General features: G+C 42.2%; 1 protein-coding gene across 8 annotated transcripts in view; it reads left to right on the forward strand.

Moving 5' to 3' along the window:
• Positions 1 to 24,574, forward strand: part of KCNIP1 (potassium voltage-gated channel interacting protein 1) — a 469,203-nt gene that overhangs the window by 309,847 nt on the left and 134,782 nt on the right. The window contains exon 1 of one of the 8 annotated variants that reach the window (XM_027665229.1): positions 7,748 to 7,810. The exons of 5 other annotated variants lie outside the window; for them this stretch is intronic. Coding sequence is in view for 1 of the 3 variants with exons in the window: in XM_027665219.1 (XP_027521020.1) it covers positions 23,258 to 23,357 (100 nt within the window). In the remaining 2 variants the exon portion in view is untranslated. Of the gene's footprint in view, positions 1 to 7,747; positions 7,811 to 23,146; positions 23,358 to 23,672; positions 23,697 to 24,574 lie in introns of those variants that run through there. 2 more of the 8 variants (XM_027665219.1, XM_027665230.1) reach the window with 2 other exon arrangements.

The following is a 24,574-nucleotide window of genomic DNA, read 5'->3' on the forward strand; positions in this document are numbered from 1 at the left end:
GACTGGGTTTAACCACATGGAATAAAACCTATCCTGTAGTATTTGCAGCATTTGTCTTTGTTATAGTGGGCTGTCTGTAGTGCTGAGATGAAGTGTGTGTTCATCACATCGTGTGTGCCTGTTAAACTGGGTAGTGCCTGGACTCCAGGACAGTTTTTTGTTTCATTCCTGCTCCCCGAGTGCTCTCAAAGCTAAAGATGTTCATTGGCTGTGTTAGTGGTTAGACATGAATGACAAAATTTTCCTAATTTCCTCTAAGCTGCGAGTAGTTAATTCCAAAGAAGTCAGGTATGGAAGGAGCTGCTTTGCTGCACTTGCATAAAAGCTAGAATTTGCTGGGGGTGATCCTTGCTGCCTTACTTGGAGCTTACAACAGACAGGCAGAGGGTATCTGGGGGCTCTGAATCAAGAATTTGTTCAGTAACTACCATCAAAGAGGACTTCATGGGGTAGCTGAAAGGTCGCCTGTGGATCCCTGTGTCTCTAATGTATCACAAAGTTCCCTGAGATGGACTATATGGCTGATATCTACTTCTTTTTTGTATGCCAGAGCAGCTGGCACCAGGCCTGCTTGTGGCAATGGCCAAGCACAGTTTGCATGTACATGTGTGGAGTACTAAAATATCAAATTACTCTGTGGATCTACATCTATCTAAGGTAACGGTTTTAAATCCTTATAAATCTTATATATCCTTATCAATCTTCTGCTCTCCCAAAAGGAGAGAAAAAGGTTCTGTAAGATACTCCTTAGGAAGGGACCAATGAATATTTTCAAGGGTCCTGACTTGGATGTCATTCCAGTGCTGCATTAGACAAAAGAGGTCATGGAGTGAAAACCATAAAGGGACCTTGGGAGTGCTGCCAGATGCTGGCACAAATGGCCTCTTGGAATATTTCTCTTCTTCCTACATCCTAAATTTCAAGAGCTATCCTTTTATCTCTTGGCAACCTGATCCAGTACACATTCATATCACTTATTACATGTCAGTGCACTCTCCACTGTTCTCGTCTTTTACCCAAGTCCTTTCTCCTCCATGACCACTACCCTTCTGTACTCACTAGAAGGAGCTCTGACTTAAATCCTGCTGCTACCAGGGATCAGCCTGGTGCAGGAGGTGTCCCGTGGCTGGGACAGGCACTGGGATGTTCTTATCATTTCTCAGCAACCCATTGCCTGTTGTTACTTTTAAGGGTAGAAATTCAATAATGCAAATAATTATATTCGCATGTTTTAACATGCATCAACTTTATTTAAATGGAAGTTATAAATGCTTTGACTTTGTGCAAGGTTGTTGTATGAAACAAGCTTTAAAGGATTCTCTTGGCTGGAGCTGGCATCTCCCTGGGCCACAGGCCATCAACCTCGACTGCTCCAGCTTGATGGCACCTAGAGCTATGTGGGGCTGAACTCCCTGCCTTTTAGCTCTTTCCTGTCGTTATCTGCATTGCATTGACTGGGGAGATAAATAAAACAAAACAAAAAACAAAAAGAGAGAGCTCTTGGGTGCTCCCACTTGCTGCTTCTTTGTCTCTAGCTTCCACATTTCTGTTTCTGTTTTCTACCTGTTGTGGCTGTGCCAATCCCACTGTTGCCTGGCCCTGAGCAGGGACAAAGCACTCTCCCAGTGAGGCCCTGTGGGACACAGAAACCCGGTGTCACCCCTGCCCCTGCAGGTGTCACCTGACCTGGACTGCATGAGCAGGCTGTCCCTGTCCCTGGGTGCACAGCCTGTCGTACCCCTGTCCCTGGGTGCACAGCCTGTCGTACCCCTGTCCCTGGGTGAGCAGGATGTCCCTGTCCCTGTCCCTGGGTGAGCAGTCTGTCCCTGTCCCTGCCCCTGCCCCTGCCGCTGTCCCTGGGTGAGCAGGCTGCCTCTGCTCTTGCTGTGGGAGGTGCAGAGGTGCTGCTCTGCTCAGTGTGTGTGCTAGAAGTCCATCTCACGCTTCTCTGCTGTCCTCCACTGAGGCATAATTGCTGGTGTGTGTGTATTTAGGATTGGGCACAAGTGTGAGTTTCTGTAGGAAGAAAGACAAGGTTTTTCAAGAATTGTACATACAAAGACCCAAGTTTATTTGTGCACTGACATAACGTTAATGCAGGGTTGTTGTCCAAATAGTCCCTTTGAAATTTTGAGTGTTCATGTGAAAAGTCAATAAAGCACAAATTGGGATCTTTTATGCACCAGGAAAGGAGGAGAATTCCTCATATAGGTAAACCTAAAGTCGTACAGTTATCACCATTTTTCTCTTTCTTCCTGCAATTCTCATTCCCTGCATTTCTGTGCGGGTACTGTGTGCAGGGACTCCTGTCTTTGTGTGTGACACAGTGACAGCAGGTGGCAGCAGGATCCCGCTGGCTCCCGGCATTAAACCATCCACAAGGTACAGACTGGGAACCTCAGAAGACTAGGAAGGGGCAGGTGAAAAGGTGAGAGATGCAACGGCGAGTTTCTGTTTCAAAGCTCACTGAGCCCGTCGTTGCATCGGGAGTTGCATCACTGAGCCCTGAGACCGGGAATCTACGGGTGTTTCCACTGAATCTGCATTGACCGGCAGTGTTGGACACCCACCAGCCTGGTGCCGTCACAGCAGGATGGAAATGGAGTTTGGGGAGAATGGCATTTCCAAATGCAGGCTGACTGTGTCTCTTGCTTTTGCCTTCTGGCAATGGTATCAGTTCCACTAGGTGGAGATAAGAGACTTTTTAGGTTTATATTAGATATTCCTTCGCACTTATTTTACTTATTCTGGTTGGGCCCTCCGGCAGTGTTTACTGCAGCCTATGTGAGTTGGCGTATCTGGTGGTTGGAGTGTCCAGTGGTGCCCCCTGTCACAGCTCTGCCCCCAGGAACCTGTCAGACAAACCATACCCCAACAGGCGTTTTCCTGTCACCTTATGAAGGGAGTGCCTGCAACACCAGTGTGGTGGTAAAATGTTAAAGTGGACTGTAGTGGATTGACCATGGCTGGACGTCAGGTACCCACCAAAGGTGCTATAATACTGCCCTCTGCATCTGGACAGAGGAGAGAAAATACAACCCAGGGTTCCTGAGTTAAGGACAGGGAGAGATCACTCGCTGATCACTCACCGTGACTGAGTCACGGGCAAAACAGACTCGAATTGGGGATATTAGTTGAATTTATTGCTAACAAAGTCAGAGCAGGATAATGAGAAGTAAAATAATTCTTACAAACACCTTCCCCCACCTCTCCCTTCTTCCCAAGTTCTACCTCCTCCTCTGCAGCAGTGCAGGCAGACAGTAATGAGGATCACAATTCATCACAAGTTGTTCCTGCCACTGCTCCAGGGCTCCTCTCTCCACATGTCAGCAGGTACCTGCCAAAACCCTGCTCCAACACAGGCCTCCCACAGGGTCACAACCACCTTCTGGCATCCCCTGCTCCAGCGTGGGCTCCTCCCCAGGTTGCAGGGGGGTCTCTGCACCCCCGTGGCCTCCATGGGCTCAGGGGCACAGCTGCCCCACCATGGGCTGCACCAGGGGCTGCAGGGGAACCTCTGCTCCGGGGCCTGGAGCACCTCCTGCCCCTCCTTCCCCACTGACCTTGGTGTCTGCAGAGCTGTTCAAATGTTCTCATTCTGCTCTCCTCTGGCTTTCTCTGCATTTCATCTGCACAATAACTTTTTTTACTTCTTAAATATGTTATCCCAGAGTTGTTACTGTCATTCCTGACTGGTTTGGCCTTGGCCAGTGGTGAGTCTGTCCTGGAGCTGGTAGCACTGGCTCTGCTGGACATGGGGGAAGCTTTTAGCAGTTTCTCACAGAAGCCACCCATATATTCCCCCCTGCTACCAAAACCTGGCCATGCTAACTCAAAGCATGGATTAATTTAACTCCATTGATGGGGAGGGCAAAAGAATAGATAAATTTCTCTGTCATCTTTCATCCATCCCTGAGCTGACTGGCTCAGTACAGCTCTCAAGACAGGGCAATGCTGTCCTCATCATGCATGGAGCACTGAGATGGTGGTTTTGGTAAGTTAGAGTGACCCAAACCATGTCAGAAGCATGTGACCAGTCAATGCTGGTCAGTGCTTCCTCACACTGGGGGACCTCGGTGCTCAGCAGCAAAGGAGGTATTTCCCTGCCAGCTGCTCCTGTCCTACTGCAGATGCTCAGGCCTCGAAGACATGGAGTTCCTTTTTGTAGTGTGTAGCATTTGCAGCTGGATTTGGCAGCTCTGAGAGACTGATTATTTAGGACACTTCTGATAGCATACAAATATGTTTTTATTGTCTAAGAATATAGAAACTAATGTGTTTTAATCTGAAGTCCTTCAGTATCTCATTAACTAAAGGGTAAGAAAGTTTTGTATCACATTAGGGAAGCATTTCCAGTGCTTTCTGAATTATGAATTCTGAATAATCTCTCGATATATTTCATTTTTCGTAACAGCTGGTCCAGATGTCCTTTTCATAATCAAAGAATCATAGAATGGCTTGAGTTGGTAGAGACCTTAAGGATCATCTTGTTCCAACCCCCTGCCATGGAGAGGCACACCTTCCACTAGCCCAGGTTGTTCCAAGCCCTGTCCAACCTGGCCTTGGACACTTCCAGTGATGGGACAGCTACAGCTTCTCTGGGCAACCTGTGCCCGGGTCTCACAACTTTCATAGTAAAGAATTTCTTCCTAAGATCTAACCATGCCCTCTGTCAGTGTGAAGCCATTCCCCTCTGGTCCTGTCACTACATGCTCTCATAGTCTCTCTCCATCTTTCTTGTTGACTCCTTCAGATACTGAAAGGCCACAATTAGGTTACCCTGAAGCTTCTCTTCTCCTGGCTGAACAACCCAAATTCTCTCAGCTTTTCCTCACAGCAGAGCTACTCCATCCCTCTGATCATCGTGGTGGTATCCTCTGGATTTGCTCCACAGGTTGATGTCCTTCCTGTGCTGGGGACCCAGAGATGGAGGCATGCTCAGAATTTAATGTCCGTCTGGTCAAAAGATTATTCTGTCTTCCATCCTCCTACTAGGGTATAGTTATTGCTCAGTATTTGTCTAGACAACATTTGGAGAGTCTCCAAGAACCAGGTTCTGTAGAGCAGTGAAATTAGTTATTTGTTTTTCATGCTATTGTGTGTATATATGTGTATATCTCCTTTCTAAAGATTTCAGCTCTTATATGGCCTCAGACACATGCTGCAAAAGCAGGTAAGAAGGTACACAGCAAGAACTTGGGGAAAAGCTCATGACCGAGGGAGATGCCACTAAATTCTTCTTTAGGTTATAGTATTTACATTTCCTCTTCAGAAAGGTCTTTAAACTACTCTTGAATAATATAATGTTTACATTCTCCTTTTCAGAAAATGGCAGATAATATTTATTTTTTATACTATAAGAAAAATAATCAAAAGACTGTAGTGTCATTCTTGTTGACATGTCAGTGGCATGCTGAATCTTATAATTTAATGATAGAAAAATACCCTGGAAGTGCATAAGAGAATGATGTGAAACAATATTTTCAATGGAAGATGGACAAACTAATGTCAGGTATCATGGGCTTCTGCAGGCTTTTCCTTATTAGTAAATTGCTTATCAGTTTATGCGCCCACTACCCATTAAGTTGCTGCCTTCATAGTATCACTTGTAGTGTAGATTGGAGACCCTGTGTGTGGAACTGTTGCCTGGAGCGTGGAGTGGGACAGCCATTCATGGCGTTACTGCCCTGGGGATTGATGCAGCAACATCCTGTGCTGTGAGGTCTAAGTCCCCTTGGTGCACTGGGCAGCCAGTGGGGTTAGAAATCTCTGAATATTATGAATATTGAGGTGGTATATTTGAGTTGGAATGGCAGCCTGCTACCCAGCTTGAGAGAGGCTCTTCTCATGATGCTTAGTAAACCACCATTAAGGAATTTACTGTGCTTTGGCAAGTGGAAAAGATGTTTCACTCAAATGTTTTTCACCCAAATCTCATTCTGTAAAGAAAACTGCTGGGAGACTGATGTGAGGACATTGCTTTACAAGCTCACCTGACTTCACTCAATAGTTTGAGGTCCAAGTACTTGCTTCCATGCTAGGAACAGAAGTTCTCCCTGTGCCTGTTGGCTTTTATCTTTCTTCTATTTCAAAGGTCAATGAAAAGTGTACAAACCCTGTCTTTCTCAATATGCTCAGCCTTGCACTCAGTCATGTTGTTTTAAACAATGCAGAAATAGTCTGTTGCATTGTAAAGCAGCAGGAGAAGGAAAAGCTGGGAACAAGACTCAATGAGCACGCAAAACAGTACATTGTAATAACAAGAAATGCAGCAGATGTGTTTTGCCCTTTGACAGTGCAACCTCTTGTAATTAAATTATCAGGATGAAAAAAACCCACTCAATTATTTAAGGACTGGAAAAAAAGTACAGTTAAATAAATAATTTGAAACATTTCTGTTAAGTTTAAAATTGTAATCCCAAATTTGTATGTTATTTTCTTGCAGGTAAGTCTGGATTGGTCTGTCTGAACTGTGCAGTTTGGAAATGTAAGTGACCAAAGTAAGCCTTCTTCAAGCTGTCTCAGCCTGTTAACAAGGTCAGAGTGTTGTCTTTATTTTTGAGCTCTAAATACTTTAAATTAAAATCAAAATGGAATGGATAGTGTAATTGCAGAATGCTATGACTATGCAGACACAGTGAGATCTTTATGTCGGCTCTGAATGTTAACAGAACAAATGCATGCACTGGTCCATCCTTAAACCAAGACTGGGTTGGGACAATATGAAATAATCACATTATTGACATTGTAAAGGCTAATACAGCTTTTATACTATTTTTCATTGATCATTTAAATGGATTATTTACTTATCACAGATTGCCAGATACAAAACTTTCAGTGCCTGCTCTTGAGTAGAGCAAACAGGTCATACTCTGAAAAGCTTACTTTGTGGATTGTTCAGAAATAATAATCTTTTATTAATGACCTGGCAGTAGGACCTTACTAGAAGTCAGTAAAGTGCTGCTGTTGGACTGGCATGCTCTGCTTCCCCTGTAACACATACTCTGTCACATGCCTGCTGGAAGCAAACCTCTTGCAAGTTTCCCAGCACTGGAATGAGCAGGCTCCATTGAGGTGTTGTCATCTTTATTGTATCAGAGTTGAAAATTATTTCCTTTCAACATTTCTTCCTCCTTTTTCTTCTCCAATTATCTCCAGGAGCAATTATTTTCATCTCCTGTCAAATCCTAGTGTTGTCTGTGTAAATCAAACTGTGATTTCTTTAGAAGTCTGTGAAAGACTCTGTTGTCCTAATCTATGATTCCTGTGCATGTACCAGTAACTAAAATCTTTCAGCAATATTTCTGTACACCTATGTTGTAGTATCCCTTGAGATCAATGCTGTTGTGGTGCATAATACATGTTCCCTGAGAGCTGTGTGTGCATGTGAAAAATGTTCACTATCCAAATACAATTTTTTTCATATTTCAACTAGACACTCTAAAAGCTACTGAGTGTCCTCAAATTAACTGATTAGTTCCGAACCACTCTAACTTTCATGCATTTGGTTATCTCATTTCAATAACTATTCAGATCAGGCAGCAAAATGTTATATGAATACTAAGAAACTTCATATGCTTGCCTTTTCGCCTTTCCTTTTTCCTTTCCCTTTCACCTTTCTGTTCTCTTTTCCCTTTCTTTCCCTTTCCCCTTCTGTTGACTGTTGTTAGGAAAGCTTTTATCAACTGAGAAAAGGAGCCATATGTTCTTTAGAGCTGTATCACCACTACCCTTTTGAGGATGACATATCAAGGAAGTATTTTCCCATGCTAGCAAGTGCCTCCCTTCTGGAGTGAAGCTGAGATTTGAGGTTAGCAAAATGTGTTACTAGATTCACACGTGCTATATTTCTCTCTCTGAATGTAGTTTTTTCTCCTGAAAGATCACAATCACTTTGGTCATGCTCACCCATCTCTTTGGACATCCTAGGCATAACAGCCTCAATACACATTCATGTCCACTTGTGAACACCTTCTTGATACCAGTTTTATATCTCAGCTTGTATACTGCACTTTCTATAGAATAGCTCACTCACCAAAGAACATGAACCACTTTACGGTTGATCCTTTTGAAGCCTTTTGATTCCAGCTTTCCATTTTTGGCTTTTGAAATCAGTTTGGTTTCCAATTGGCTGAGTAGATTCTTTTCCTCCACAGGAATTATCAGCCTCTAACACATGCATGTACCATTTACTCTGTCAGGGCATGTGATACTTCTTGCATTTTTAAACTTGATGTACTGAGCTCATGCCTTAGGTACCCAGCTGTATTCCCCTTCCACATTCCTTAGATCCCTCATCAACCTTGGGTTGGGGAGTTCTGCAGAAGGAGCTGTTTCCACACTCCTTAAACAATTTATTCATTACTTCCAAGGGCAATAAGCATCACTTTGAACCAGGCACACTGCACATTATCGATGGAATAAATATACTGTAGTGTAACAAAGCTGTGTAGTGTATTTTAAGGAACTCTAGAACTATTAATGGAAGAAGAGTTGGATGTGAAAATACCATCCCTCATGTCTCATTGCTATGAAAAGCAGGTTTGTATTTCAGCATTTCTCTTTGAAATGTGTAAATGCCTCTTTCAAGGGTTTTTAGATGTGAATATGGATACTGCCAAATAAAAAATAAAACCTTAAAAATCAACATCTTCTGTAGCCTAAGTTAAAAGCAGCATTTTGGAAAGGAGCTGCAATTTAAAGAAACATATGAAAAATAACTTACTGTAATTCCACTTAAGCCAAAATTAATATTTAGCTCATATGATCCTTTCACTGGCTGCAGGAATGATGCTGAGGGTTTAGGAGAGAAGTTAAAAGGGAATGGTTTGAAAATGCTGTCCACATATAGCCAGCATCTGCCCCGACATATCTTAGAACATAGCACTATGGAAGATTTCATCAGGTTTTAGGATTTCATTTTTAAAAACTACCTCTTCTGTAAGCCTCACATAAGGAGCAGTATGCCTTTGTTGCCCTTGGGCTAATGATCATATACAAAGAAAAATATTCTGCCTTAAAATAAAATGAATCCTAACCCCCAGTAGACGAGGACTGCAGTTCTCTTCAGTAATGACTAGTTTGTGTGGTGTCTACAGAAAGCTACACTCTCAATGTAAACCTTGCTAGGCTGTGAAACAAGGAGCACTGGGGAGTCCTTCCTATGAAAGAGAACTGTTATGGGAAGCGTCTCCTGCAGCTCAGCTGGTGGACTGTGCTCAGAGGATCACTTGCAGTATTGTGCTCCTAAATGGACTGCAACAGCCTTTGCTTTGTGATTTATACCTTCAAGCTGATGTCAAAATCCTCCTTGCCACTGTTTTAGTAGAGAAGAGGAATAAAACAGAGCCTATTGTTCTTGGAAAATGTAGGAAGGAGAGGCTTGTGATTAGACTTTTGATTGGGCAGGTTATTGGGATAACACTAGTAGAAAAACAACAAGGTAATTCAGCAGAGAGAAGAGGTGGAGAGCACTTGTACTTTTGAGATATTTGTAACTTTAGGATGAGAAATTGGTACATTTCTTAAATTTAATATCAAGTCAGTATTTATATTTACAATATTTGTAGTATTTAATGGGGGGGGATTGGAACTAGATGATCTTTAAAATCTTTTCCAGTGCAAAGCAATCTGTGATTCTGTCCTTTTGTGAAGGGCTGGGCTGTGTTTATCCACAAAGAGAATTCTGACTGTGCGAGATCTTTGCACTGTTCTTGAGGGAATGGACTACAGAATGTGACACATGTAAAAATACGTTTTTGAACATAGTCTTAAATGTATTTGTTTGGGGTTTTGGGATAAGTGGAGGAGATGTGCAGGGGGTACCTTCAATTTCAGTCTTGCCTCTTAATTAGGCACAGCGCAATGCAAGACATTCCATGGAGTGGGATGTGACCTAAAAGGTGTTTTTAATGAGTAACTGATATGCTAGACACTTGTGCAACAGAAATTGCTAATATGATTGGGAGGGGAAGAAAACAAAAGTTGTAAGATTAAAACTATGCTTATTTTTCTTTAAACTTCGTAATTCTAAAACCCAAATGGCACTTGTTGTCTCTGATAAAGCAATGATGGTAGTTTAGCTATAGTTCTGTTTATTGCACTCTTTCCCTTGCCACAGTTCTCCACATAGGCCAGGGAACTGATTATGCTCATATTCAAGTATAAAGGTTTCTCTGAGTTTGAAAGAATTGAAATATGACTTCTGTGTTTAATTGATGGAACTGTTTGCTCACCTTTAGCATAGAGGCAGAATGCCGTGCTCTTTCTACCATAGAGTTATATATTTGGCTGGTATGGTCGTGAAAGCACAGATATGATGGAAAATGCTGAAGAACAGAGTGTCTTAAATCTCCTGTAAGCAGGCTCAGCTACTCTGGCCCTTGAAATGCCAGTCAACTCCCTGAAGACTTTCTAGGTGAAAAATCATACTGATACTACTTTCACAGATGTGCTATGAGCAGTAGAAATGTTTCAGTCTTAAGTTGAAATATAAAGTGATCAACTTTAGTAAAAACACAGAGGAAACCTCAGGCTGCTCCTGTTTTTCTGCACTTTGATGGCTGAGAAAGAAGTTTATTGCCCCTGAAACAAAACTTTTATCTGTAGTTTAATGACCCCCTGAAGCTAAGGATATTTAGTGTAGTCAAATTCATTGTGAAACAGGCTGTGGAGGAGAAGAACAGGGCCATTTTGATTATTTGTGAAGATTCATTTTGCATTATTTCTCACTGTTCATTTTCCCTTTAAAACAGTTTCCTCGAGTCAGAAAAAATCCTAATGGGAGAATTCTCCCTAAGTTTCTTGTTTCTCTGTACTGCTGATGCTTGTACCAATGATGGAAAGTGGTACACCATCAGGTGTTCTGGATAACCCACCCATTTCTGAAGCCTGCAATATGGGTATGGCAGTAAGTGTTTGAAAGACAGAGGATGTCTTAAGATTTCTGTAAAGTAATTTATGTAAAGATTGAAGCTTTTTATTGAAACTCCGTTTCACCATGTATTCTTCAAACATTTTCTTTCCTGAGGTGAAAGTTGAATGCTCAGTAGCCATGTATGTATTGAGGAGTACACAGGCTTTTAAATAATGTCTTATTAGTGCACAGATGTGTATTAAGTGCCATATCATGAACATGGGCCCAGATCAGTTCTTGTCAAACCCACAGACAAATCTGGTTAGTTCTGAAGCACTTTTTCTGGTGTTTGTGGTAATGTAAAATTGCAAATATCTGTAGCCTTCTCAAGCTTAGTTCAGATTTTACAGAACTTTAGTCCTATCACAAGGACTGTCTCCTGCATGCCAAAAGAATGGCAACATCCATGCAACCAACAGATATATGTATCTGTGATATTTGAAAACTTGCAGATTATTGTCCATCTGCTTTCTACTTCAGTCCTGTTATTTCCTGAAAAAACTGAGCACAGCTACACATTCACTGATGCCACTCAAGCTAGTAGGAGTGTCTGCATTACCAACATTTTGCTATTGGGAAGATGTTTGACAGTGAAAAGAGAAATATTTTACACCATGCAAAGTGTTGTGTCTTGTGACTAGGAAGTGTGGCTGTAAGGCAGGCTGTCTGTGAAGTCTCAGGCAACAGGTACATTTTTCTGTTCTGGATAGACTCATGCATGTACAATTCTTTTGCCTGTTTTCAGCTGGCTCCCAGCTGACTTCAGCCCCACAATTCAATTAATTTACATTTTTTTCTTCTTAAGCAGAAGGGCTTTAAGAAAGGATGTATTTGTCCTGTCCCATGGCAGTGTATTGCATTTTGTGTGTTCCAGTTTTTCATCAGTAACTTGTTTCTTCCTGTAGCAATTTTTCGATATTATCCCAGTGTGCAGATGATCATAATTTTTCTCTATGTAGGTCCATGATATTTCATCTCTCCTTGTTTGTTAGAACCATAAATAGTCTAGTATAATAGACTACTAGAATAGTCTAATAGAATAAATTGCCACTGTGATAAACTCATCACACCAAAAAGGGATTTCCTAATTCTATACAGTTTTTCTAGGTCTTCTGGATGTCTGTCTCTGTACGCCTCAGAGATAGTTGCCCCAAAGCAATTGTTTTGTGGTGGATTTGATCTGAGCTGAGAAGCATTAGTAGGCCCTATGCATTATCTACATTTTTCAGGAAAGTTTATTTGTTGATAAGTCTCCTAAATATAAGCACAATATATGGAAGTGTTGATCTTTGGCTCCCAATATTCAGAAGTATATTTTCACTCTGGGTTTACAACCTGTTAATAATTTAGTCAGGACCATGGAATGTCACTTGACCTACTAGAAAGTTATTAGTACCTCTAGAGGGTTGAGGCCAACTAATGCTTTGGGAAGAGAAAGTGGAATTTCCTTTTTAATTCATTAAGAATTAATAAATGCATGAGGGAGTGGGGGAGTTTGAAGGTAAATGTATCACCAAGAAAAACTGTGTGGCATAAAAGCAAAGCTGGAAAAGCAATTCCATCTCCTGTATTAATTGTTGTTGGGTTACACAATGGTTGGTAGTTTGCCAGCTCTCTAAAGCCTGTTGAATTTGCTTTTGGAGATGAGAAGATTAAATTTGGGTTTCCCTTTCCTGTCACCTTGTCTTTATAAACCTTTCTGTTGTCTGTTGTGAATCAATAAATACTGTTGTTTTTAGAGTGAACCTTTCTTTGTTAAGGAGGAATTCTAGGAAATTTGACAACATTCCACAGTTCCCCCTTGTGGGAAGTAGTGAGCCTGAAAACTGGGTACCTCAGTGGTTCTGGGGCTCAATATCCCTTTGGCTTTCTGTGTCTTCTTGCAGGTGTCCTCCCAACTACAGTTCCTCTGTAAAATACATGTAAAATATGGTTACCATGTTTGCATAGTTTTCATTCAATGTTCATAGAGACTGGGTGTGGTGGTTTGACCCCCCCCCCCCCAAAAAAAATCCAATCTCCAAGCTTCTCCCACCTTCCCACAATTTTGCCTCAACACTGAAGAGAAACTTTCAGGCAGGCACACCTCTGTAGGGGGAAGAGAAAATATATATGCATTTATTCCTAAACAAATAAATACTGTACAAACTAAAAACAACTATATATATACAATATTACACACTTCTATCATCCCTCTGAGCCCCTCCCATAATTCAGTCCAGGAGAAGCCCTTAGGCTGATAGGTAAACAGTCTTTCTCTCATTGGAGTGTTCAGGGAAAAGGGTTTCTCTGATCCACCCCTCCACCAACCTCTAGCTCTTTACTGAAGTCTCTTCTTCCTCACGAAGTCCAAGAAGATAGTTCTAAGTCTGCGCTCCTTGGCTCCGTGCCAATCTCTGCTGTGTGACTCTCTGTCTCTGTTCCGTAGCTGCTGTAGTTTTCCATTTCAGTAACCACGTCTAAATCCAACGTAGGCACCTCCGAACCTGCCTCGGTCGATCTCCAGTTTCGCCTGGGGCTTTTTTCCCCTGGCACTGAGCTGCTTTCATTATCAGCCCATCCTCTTTGGCTCAGCTTCAAAATACTAAGCCTCACATCCACTCCCACTTACAGTGAGAGGGAAAAGCCCGCGCTCAGCTTTTGCTACAAGCGTTCGATTCAGTTATGAACTGTCCCGAGCTCTGCAGTCTGGCTGAAAAGAGGGGATGGGAAGAGGGCCTGACCTCCTCACAAGGAGCTTGCCTCTCTCTCTCCCCCTTACCTCCAACTGTTGTGAGTCTCTCTTCCCTCACAATACACACTCATTCTTACAAGTTGCCTTCAGCCCTAGCTTGGCCAGGGCTGAGGGGACACCCCTCGGCAACTCTCTCTCACACACTCACTCAGACACAGCAGCAGATTGCCTCTGCCAACTCTGCCAACTCACTTCTGGCAGTTGTGATATCCAATTTCACAGGAGTGAAAAAAGAACAGCTGCTATTGGTCTTCCTGGCCGGAATCTCATCTGGGATTAACCATTTCTAACTCAGGGCCCCCTGGGGGAAGAAGGAAGAGCCTCTTACCCCAGGACACTGGGCATCACTGTTATCAGACCCACATGTCATCCACTATTCTGTACTGACAGCACACTCAGATTTCCCCTGCTGCAGAGATGGGTGTTGACACCTATTGCATGGAATTTCATTTCCCTGGGTTTCTGGCCAGGCATCTGCAGGAGAGCAAGAGTTTCCATTGACGCTTCTGTATTTCAAAGCACATCCAGCACAGCCTGGGACAAGACAAGAAGGAGTGAGTCAGCCCTTTGAGACTGCTCTCAGAGAGCAAATGATCTCAGTGAAATGCATTGTTGGTGCTCTACATCAGTTAGTGCCAATTTCTGCCAGTATTTCAGGAAATCTTCATTAACTCAGATACAGAATACTCCAGCAGCAAGATTCTGGGGGTCTAAGTGTAAGCCTTGCCTGCATATGAAAATTATGATCAGACCTGCACTTCCTTTGGCACTACTTCATCCCACTATTTTCAGTTCTGCTTTGTAAACTTCCACAGCAATTCCTTTCCCTCCTTGATATTTATGCCCTTTCAATGTAAAGGACAGTTAACACCTTTTCCTGAGTCGAGTTTTAATTATTTTTTTTAATCTGTCTCTACAAGTCATCTCTAGCAGCCCTGTGAGTGCTATCTTGTCATTCCTGCAGATGTACAGGATCAGCTTCTTGGCTTCAGTTTTGCTGAAAGCTGCTCAGGGTCATGATGGTGCAATTACTGCGTGGTAGGTGAGCCCAAGATATGAATTTTGGTAACCTGCTGGGTTGCAGAAGGCATATTTCAGTATTTCCTGCATAGCTGAATTTACAGCTCTAATTTCTGAAAAGAGAGAAGAGAAAGGAAAAGTTCACTGAGTTAGTATGAAATAGTTTCCTTACTCAGCAATTCTAATAGAAAATGGTGTAAGAGAAAGAGTGCTTCCATACTCAAACCACGCAGCTTTCAGTGCAGTTAACATGTCAAGCAGCATATTGTGTCTCCATTTCTTAAATGCCTTGTCTGGAGCTATGACATATATCTGGTAACACAACAGACTGCCTTCAGACACAAGATATGTCTTTCGAAATGCTGCTTCAAAACCAATGTAGTGTTTCTTCCATTAATATAAAACCTTTCCAAAACTCTCAGTGTACATTATCTGACATGATATTGGCTAAAGTTACTATTTTAGAGAGCAGTGATCAAGTGTAAGATTTGATTCCTTCAAGAAGGATTTTGAAATCTCCAATGAAATTGAATCAGTGGGAGTTGCAGTAGGTCTGGAAGCTTTACTTCAGGCCCTAGTTCTGCTGCTCTTAATGGTGACATTGTAGACACAATCTTGGTTCTCATCAAACCTTTGAATGAGGTAGGTTTGAATAGCTGGTATAGACATCCCCTTCATGAATGGAGGAGACCTTGGAAAGTAGCTGGAGAGCTGAGTGAATGTCCCCAGGATGTGCACAGCAGGGATGGTGGTGGTGGGGAGTCCCCTCCCGCCCTACTGCTAAGCTGCAGTTACCTTACCTGAGGGCTCGGAGGGAGGAGAAGCTGTCATACTTCAGGAGAACTATGTCAAGAGAAGCTGAGCCTGCAGGCTGCTGCTTGCTGCACCTCCCCATGGCTACAGATAGGAGAATGGTAGGAGAGCAGTGGAGCTGACACCCAGCACCACAACCAAGGCTGGAAACAGAGGCAGCCCTGGCCAGTGACTAAAATGAACTCGTGTTTTAATGCTACAGATAGCAGCTCCTTTGGCTTATAGCACACATGTGGATGGAAATTGATACACTGTGTGTGAAAGTTTGCGAGATGGTTTGTCTTCAGGCATAATTCTCATTTTTCCTCTCAATCATGACTTTGTCTTGATGGTTTTTTCCTCATTATACTTAGAATTTAGAAAGTAAGGTCAACTGGCCTACTAATGTTGCCATGTACTTTTAAAAATGAATGGCAAAATCTGCAGGTCAGATGTGATGGCCAAGCTCCAAATTGTCCTTGGAAGGAGTGTGGGGCAGTGTCCCTGCAGCTCTTGGCAGGTGCACTGCTCCTCCAGTGGTCACACAGCCAGCCATGTGTTCCAGTTGCAAGCCAAGGGTAGGATATAATCTTGTCCATTTTCTAAAATAAGACCAGGAAGGTGAGAGCTTCACTTAAGATTAAAATTGATCTTGATTTTTTAGCAAGCCTGTATGCTGTGCTTAGATAGGTGTGTTTTTTTTTCAGGGAAGCTTCTTGAAATGGCTTCCTATGTGATAATCATAAATTGGGACTGAAATGTAAAAAAGGGTAAAATGTTTCCTTTCTTGGGTATCATATATGGCTTGTAGAGGCAGGATTGGGTCAATCCAGCCATTCCTCTTTGTGTTTGATTAGAGGAAAAATTCTTCAAACTATAATTTCACCAACATTCTGAAAATTTGCTTTATTTTTTCCCTGCTCTTCTGTGCACCACGTGGCTATTTTTCTCATACCATAAGCACCCTCTGTCTCCTTTTTGTAGCAGAGATCGGCTGTGTTGGGTGTTTGGTACGCTCTCCATTGCCATGCAGTTGGGGGGTCTGAGGCCTCTCTAAAGCTCCATCACTGTAATATAGCTAATTTGACTAAAGCTTCAGGAAGGGAATGAGCATCCACAAGCAGTGCTTTTGCAAACAGCCCACATCGCTGACAGCTGTATGTGCCTGTGGTGGCTGTCTGTTTTAACTCTAATTTCATACTTTGTCTGACATGACAGGTTTTGATACAAGAAGGTACTTTTGTCACCTTTACAGGTTAATTTTTTACAGTGTGAGAGGTTCAGCTGCTTTCCATGCATTGTGTTATCTGTCCTCCTTGCTAAATGCAGGAGAGCAGAATGGCTTTGTCTGGGAAAGTTTATCTGTGAAACACTGAAATGTGAAAATACTGCCCTATTACCTAACGAATCCTGACTGTACTGTTTTGTTATACAGTGCATAAAACAGGAAAATGACAACTAATTTTTTTTAAGACTTAATTCCCATCTGCATTAGATTCTCACTGCATCCTTTTGTATGACATTATTAAAAAATAATTATAATGTTCTGTGTGAATTTTATTCATTGAATAATTTGGCCTGAAATTAATTATTATCAGCATTTGAGAAAATACTGGGAGCATTAATAGAAATATTGAAAGAGCTGGAACTGACACATTTGCCTTAACAGAGCTGTATTTAAAAAAGATGTGCACACAAAGATACCGAGGCATAATGAAGCCTCCTACACACCACAGAATAAAATATTTATACCATAATCATGCTATTAATAAAAGGATAGCTCAGACAACGTCTGCTGCAACAAAACTCAGCTGAGAGCCTGGTTACTGTCTAGAGGAGCAAACTAATGTAAGAACTGAGAAGCAGAAGCATATGGACTAGCTTGGGAATCCCTGTCCTGAATTAGCTGTGCAGTTGTGTAATATCCTGACTTTTCAAACAGTCTCACGTGGCAGCTGTCCCTGTCCCTGTCTTTATTTCTGGTGTGAAGCGAAGGGCCAGGGAGCAGAGGGAAAATCTGCAGCCCTGCTTGTGCTGCTGCATCCCTGGTGGATCCCCATGAGTGATGGGGAGGGGTGTCTGCAGTGACCTTCTTGTTTCCAGTTGTTGTTGACTATAATTCTGAGACCATCAGGAATGGTTGGTCTTGATTAGAGCAGGGCAATTTCAGTGGCTTTGCTGTTGGTTGCTGCCCTTTTGTCCTGGTTTTGGCCAGGACAGAGTGGATTTTCTTGCCATAGCTGTGAGGAGCTGGAGCCTGGAGCCATGTGGGCATGTCTGGGTTGTTAATCTACACCACCCATGTCACCCGTGGGGGGCAGAATTGCAGGATTCTCACTTCTGGGAAGGATGGGGGGTGGTGGGCGAGGGTGGGGGTGGTGGGCATGGTGGGGCCGGGAGTCATCATGTTCTTTACTCTGAGGAAGCCATGTGGCACTGGGTCAGATCATTGGCCTACATGAGCATTTTGCATGTAATCACCCTCTGTTATATACTGTTATTAGTATTGTTGATGTTACTGTTAGTTTTCTTATGCCATTGCTGTTTCCAGTAAATTGGTATCCCAACCCATAATCTTTGCCTTTTGTCTCTCTCACTGGAGGGGGTGAGGGAAGAGGAGCAGCTGCATGGGGTTTAACTTCCAACTGGGCTTAAACTACAACACCTTATCAAAGTGCTGCTGCCAAACAGGTCGTCTTCTCCTCTTTGGGCTTGGCCTGGTTTCCAAGGTTTAAAGAAAGATAAGAAAACAGGAGGTTTGTATAGAGGAGAAATTACAGGTCGAAATGAGAGGAGCAGTTTATCTGTACTGTGAACTGACACTGTGGGTCCAAATCTTAGACATGCCTTTAAAGGGTAACTGTACAGGAAAAGTTAACTCACAAATGGATACTGTCTTGGTGCTCTCATGATTGCTATCCCACTTCTTGCTGTCTAATGCACCTGTGAGTTTGCTTAGAGATCTCTCCTTGGTTGGTGGGAGCAGAAGGCTGATGTTTCTCACAAGCGTGGTGATGATACTGGCAAGAGCCATTTATCCATGTGGTCCCAGTGTTACACCCAACATGTTACCTGCCAGACACGTCTGGATGCCCAGTTCTGCACCAGTTCAAACTTTATCCAGCGTTAGAGCACTGCATGTGAGGATCTCCCTGAGAGTGTGCCGAGAGAAAAGTTGTCTGTAGCTTTGCTGTTTTTACCCATGCCTTTCTCCTCTTTTCTCTCTCCCTTTTGTTCTGTCCTTCATGCATCTTAATTTTTATTTCATGCTGTGAAAACTATCTGTTTAACTGTGCTAATGAAGCAGTTGCTTAGGGCAAGCATCCACACCTCCAGGAATGCTGGATTTGGTGTGTGCATTGTAGTGGTAACAGAGTTTGATTTCCTGTTGTGCTGTGTCCCTCCATGTGCTGGGATGGCCTGGAAGTCCTGCTGGACAATTGCCCCCTGGCATTGCAACTGCCTGCTGGCCAGGCACCCAGCCTTCCTCCTTGGACAGAGAGGAGGATAGTGGGCAGCAGTGCCCACCACTGCACTGCATGAGCATGGCTGAATGGATAATCATGGATAATGGCAAATGGATATTTTTCTCCCAGAACACTCCTGTGTTTCTTTGTTGACATGAGTGTTTTCCTGCACAGTGAATCACTGAAGCTCAAAAAAGAACAACTGAAAATTATATGGAAAGTTTCTTACAAATATGATCTATTGCTGTGAGGATGTAACGAACGTGGAACACACAGCCTGAAGCTTTGTTCTGTCAGCTCACTGAAGCTAAATAAGTTTTGATTGGAGTTTATTTGAGTAGATTCCTCTTCTCTCTCTCTTTCACTCTGTCTTTCCCCAAAGACATGATTACTGGCAGCTTGGGCTGGTCAGAGAACAGCTGGGAAGTACTCTGGGTTAAAAAGTTGCTTTTATCTTTCTGAAAAAAGAGGAACCCTCACATTGCTTCCAGGTAGTAGGGTACAAGCAATCAATAATTCAGTAACAGAAGTGTCACAAGGGCAAAGCACAACTCTCTCCTCTGCTTTCTAAGTGAGGTAGGAGAGGCTCCCCCTACTTGAAACTGGTAGTGAGCGAGGACATCTCTCTGCTTCACATGGGCTAAAGCAGAACTTGGACTTTGCCTCTTGAATGCAAGCAGGGAGAATCATAGAATAATATGATTTGTGTTGGAAGGGGACCTTGAAGATCATTTAGTTGCAACCCCCTGCTGTGGGCAGGGACACCTTACAGTAGACCAGGTTGCTCCAAGCCCTATCCAAGTGTCCTTGAACACTTCTGGGGATGAGACATCCTGTTCCAGGGCCTCACCACCCTCACCCCTAGTTTTTTTTCGTAATATCTAATCTAAACCTACTCTTAATCTGAACCCATTCCCCCTTGTTCTGCCACTACATGCTCTTGTAAATAGTCTTGCCCCATCTTTTCAGTAAGTTCCCTTCAGGTACTGGAAGGCCTCAATTAGGTCACTTCAAAACCTTCTCTTTTCCAGGCTGAACAATCCAATTCTCTGAGCCTTTCCTCATAGAAGAGGCACTCTATCTCTCTGAGGGAGGGAGGATGCCTTGGCATGTCAAAGAGCTAGGCTGCTCTGGAAATGCAATTTTTGTTTAAAAAAAAAATCCATTTCTCTAGAACAGTTTTATTTTCTACAAAATAGATTTTTTAACAAGAAAAAGAAATTATGTATTTGTTAATTGGTTATGTTGGCAGCTCAGCTGAGAGCAGCAGCAAACCAGAAAAGAGGTACAAGTGCACTGGACTATGAGAAATCCCCTTTCCAAACAGAAATAAAATTAATTTAGAATGCTTATTGGCATTACCCAGCTCATGTAACTTTTAATAGGAGCGGCGATTTTAAACCTGACCAAAATTAAGCTTAAGTTACTTTCTTCTTTTTACCCTCTATCCTGGTCCATTTCTATCAGGCAGTCTTTCTTTCTTTTGATTTCTGTACTAAACCATTTTTTGTTGCTGTAAATTATTATGTCTGTACATACAGTACACCCTGGTCCTTGAATCAAGAAAATCCCACACTGATTTCCCCAGCTACTTCCCCATGTGTAGTAGGGGGACCTTATCTCCTCCCACAGTTTGTAGGGGTTTCGTTTGGGTGGTTGGCAGATCCCCTAGTGTTGACCAGCCAAGTGGCTTCTGCTAAATTGGCATCCCAATGCTTCCATGTCCCATTACATAGCTCTCTTAACATAGTTGTCAACAGTCCCTTAATACCTCTCAATCTTTCCAGAGGTTTATGGGTGATAAGGAATGTGATAGATCCACTCAATGCCATTTTCTTTGCCTGAGAGTTTATAAGGTTATTTTGAAAATGAGTCCCATTATCTGATTCAATTCTCTCTGGGGCACTGTGTCACCACAAAATGTGTCTCTCAAGGCCTAAGATGGTGTTTGGAGCAGTGGCCTGGTTTACAGGGGATGTTTCCAGTCATTGCCTCCACGATGGTGAGTCTGTAGCTCTTTCCTTGGCGTGTTGGTTGCAGTGCTCCAATGTAGTCAGTTTGCCAGATCTCACTATATAGAAACCCAGCCCCTGCCCTCTCTTCCAGGGGGATTATACTCACATGGCCCTGCTTGTTTGCAGCACATGTTTCACATTTGTGGATAACCTGTGTGATGGCCTCCATGGTCAGGTCCACCCCTCGATCTTGAGCCCACCTGGATGTTGCATCGCTTCCCAGATGTCCTGATGTTCCATGGGCCCATAGGCTATAAATAGCTCATCCTTCTGCTCCCAAGGATGAGATAGTCCACCTGAGCTATTCCGGTCTTGACAGCCTTATCCACCTGCTCATTGCTCTGATGTTCTTCAGTGGCACGACTTTTGGCCATGTGAGCATTGACATGACTCACCCCCAGAGTTGCAGCAGCCCAGATGGGTTTACCCCTGTGTTGTCAATGGCTCTTCTTCCATTGCTGCAGCCACCCCCACAGGGCATCAGCCCCAAATCAGGAGTCAGCATGGAGATGCAGTACAAGCCACCAAAGGTGGTGTTTCATTTCCATGATAATTGGATTTGATACTTCAGTAAATTCTTAACCTGCTCTCAGGAGGTTCAATGAGAATTTTGGTAAGGGTTGTGAGTTCCTCAAATGAAGTTCAATAATGAAGAGAAAAGAATAAGATTTATTATTGAATGGGGGTACCTGAGAGAAGCTGTAGAGGCCAATGATGTCAATTATAGGGAACTGATACTTATAAAATAGTAATACATCAGAATGCTTGTAAAGAAAAGAGCTTCACTCGGGCCTTTAGTGATACCCTGCTACACAGCAAAGCTTTGTTAAAGCCAATAAGAAAACAATTTACACCTTTCAAAAGAGTTTGTGGGATTGATTCTGCTCTGAACAGCAACACAGGGTCCACTGTGCAGCTCAGGGGGGTCCACTGCCATCATACAGAGAGCCTTGGCTTAAGTCTTCACAACATAATCTCAGTGCTTAACGAAACTTTACAAGAATGCCCTGGGAGACATTAACATAAAGCATCAACTAAAGATAGAAGTACACAAATGGTTAAAAAAATAGTAACTGAAACACTGAGCTGGATTTCAGGCTTTCAGATGAGTATTATTAATGCAATAGCTTAATAATTACAATTACAATGTAAGTTTAAACTTTTACATAGAGCTAGATTCAGGGCTAGATTGTCCCGAAATGAATTAGAAGAATAATGAGCATGTAAAGTGATGTACACGGAAGTCACAGCCATGGCAGACAAAATAACCAAAATTTACCAGAACAAAAGGATGCAAGGGTCTTTTTTGTAATTCTGTGCATGTTTGGCTGCAAATCTGGACAGGTAAGGGAAGGTAAGTAGGAAGGACGGACAAGTGCTTGCTAATGACTGCTATTAGGGGCCTCAGAATAAGATCCTTCAGAGAATCTGTTCCCAACTGTCATGCCTAAGGACTTGGATGTAATTTCAGTGTGTCTGAGTGCTCCGGACAGTGCTTCCTGAGGCAGAGCAGTCAGCTGCACACAGTCCTGGTCATGGGCATACTGTATCCTTGATGCCATTTGTTGCCTTTCCTCACCTGGAACAACCATGGGAGCAGCAGCTGACCTGCACCAGGGGCAGTTGTTCACCATATGCAGAAGTCCCTGGGGCTGGGCAGCAGGAAGGAAAGGCTTTTATTTCCCACAGATCCCTCAAACTTAAACTGATTTCCCCCTAAAAAGCCTCTTTTTGCCGTATTTCAGATGTTCCTAGATTCCTGTATCTGATGTAAAATGTGTTTGCAGTGTGGGAAAACAAGCTGTTCAAACAGATGGCTAACCTCGTGTAGGTGTATTCCAGTCTCTAGGGAAATACAGCAATAGGTCATCTTCTAAATGAAATGATTTTGCTTTGAGTTTTCTGAACTTCACTATCAAGCAAAGAATGTGTTTAGACTTTTTCCTCTGTGTTGTTAAAGATCTCTCTAAAGCTATAATTCAGTGTGAAAAAGAAGCATACAATTCTACTAGCTATCAAGCAGGAAATGCTAAACAAAGTGGTTACTGTATATTCTGTTCCCTTAGAGACTGAAACATCTGTATCCATGCAGGCAAGTGATGCAGACATGGTAAGATTTGACTTCCTTACATTCCTCTGTTCATCTGGCTGTCAATGGAAATGTTTTATGGTGCGAATATTCCAGGCTTCTTTAGCATTTGTATTTATCTGGTTGTGTGGCATGTCTTGGACTAGGAAGGCTTTTTAATTCAAATCTAACTGAAATCAGGACGCTCCTTAAGAAACGATGCTTTTACATAAATAATTTTTCAAGATGAACTTGGAGGGACTTGAAATGCTTTTTGTACTGGTGATAATTGTTGGATTTGTGAAGGCACTTGAACATCTAGGTCTCCTAGAAGGCAACTATGAAGGTAGGATGTTAAGAAATAGAAAATATTTTATTATGAAAACCATTTGCTGCAGAGGCTTATACTTTAATCTGTACATGCATGTGCAGTGTTTGAGTATTGGGGGAGCTGAAAGGTAGCTTAAATAATTTTAAATGCTTTCTTTAGACAAATGAAATATATTTAAATGTCTGTATAGTATTATAGCTTTCATTGCAACTCTGAAAATAAATGTGACATAATCTTAAACCATTCTTTGTTTATGTTTAAGATTGTTTCAAGAACTTCAGTACAGATTTGTGTGCTTTAGTAAACTGCAGCTTTCATCCTGAAGCTCTGAATGAAAGAAAGGTTTACATTTTAGTAAGTTTATAATTATATCTTCTCAATTTTTTCTAATTTCTAGAAATATCATGGCTTATTTTTAGCTCTTGGTTATTGTTAACAGAAAATCCAAAAACCTTACTAAGCTTATTTGGATGAATATTTCTGTCATAATCAGTTTAACCCTCTTTCAGAATATTTATCTTTAGCAAATCTGCCTGGTCTTGCTCTCTAGTCTCATGTACATTTTAGGAAAACATTGCTGATTGAAATGTAAATATGCTTTGTAGAAAATAGTTTGAGAGAGCTGACTGTGGAAGATATTTTAATTCTTGTTACCTGTCTGTTTTTATTAACAATGTAATTCATGTAGAAACACTAATACTACAGAAATTTCTATATTAAATAGAAACAAAAGGGATGAATTTTAGACTGTGAGCTCTATAAATCAAAATGTGTCTATGCAGATAGCCTCATTGTTTAATAGGCAGAGGAGATTTACAGTGTTCCTAAATGCTCCTGAATATGATATACATTGAACAGCTGCTTTTTATAGAAACTTGAGGGTCACTTTTCATGGTAAGATAGAAGTACACAGGTTTTAAGAATAACTTTCAGCTACCCACAGTTACAGAACAATTACTCCTTTTTCTTCAGAGCTCATGACAACCTGGAAAAGGCAAGTTTGCTGGCCTCATTTATTACATGACAACATTTGGTACTAGATTTGAAGAACCTTGGGGACTAGCAGCAAGTACTAGAAGTAGAGGGGGAAAGTTATAAAACTTTTAGTTCATTGACTGTTTGCTTTATTTTAGTTGTCATGCATGTATCTCCTACTTCCTGCTGCTTTGAGCATTTTTTCTGACTTCTTATAAGTTTGGAAGAATTAAGAGGTACCTGGTGATGATTGGCAC

Source organism: Corapipo altera, unplaced genomic scaffold (assembly GCF_003945725.1).
Source record: "Corapipo altera isolate COAL_440 unplaced genomic scaffold, ASM394572v1 111, whole genome shotgun sequence".
In the NCBI taxonomy this organism is placed as follows: domain Eukaryota; kingdom Metazoa; phylum Chordata; class Aves; order Passeriformes; family Pipridae; genus Corapipo; species Corapipo altera.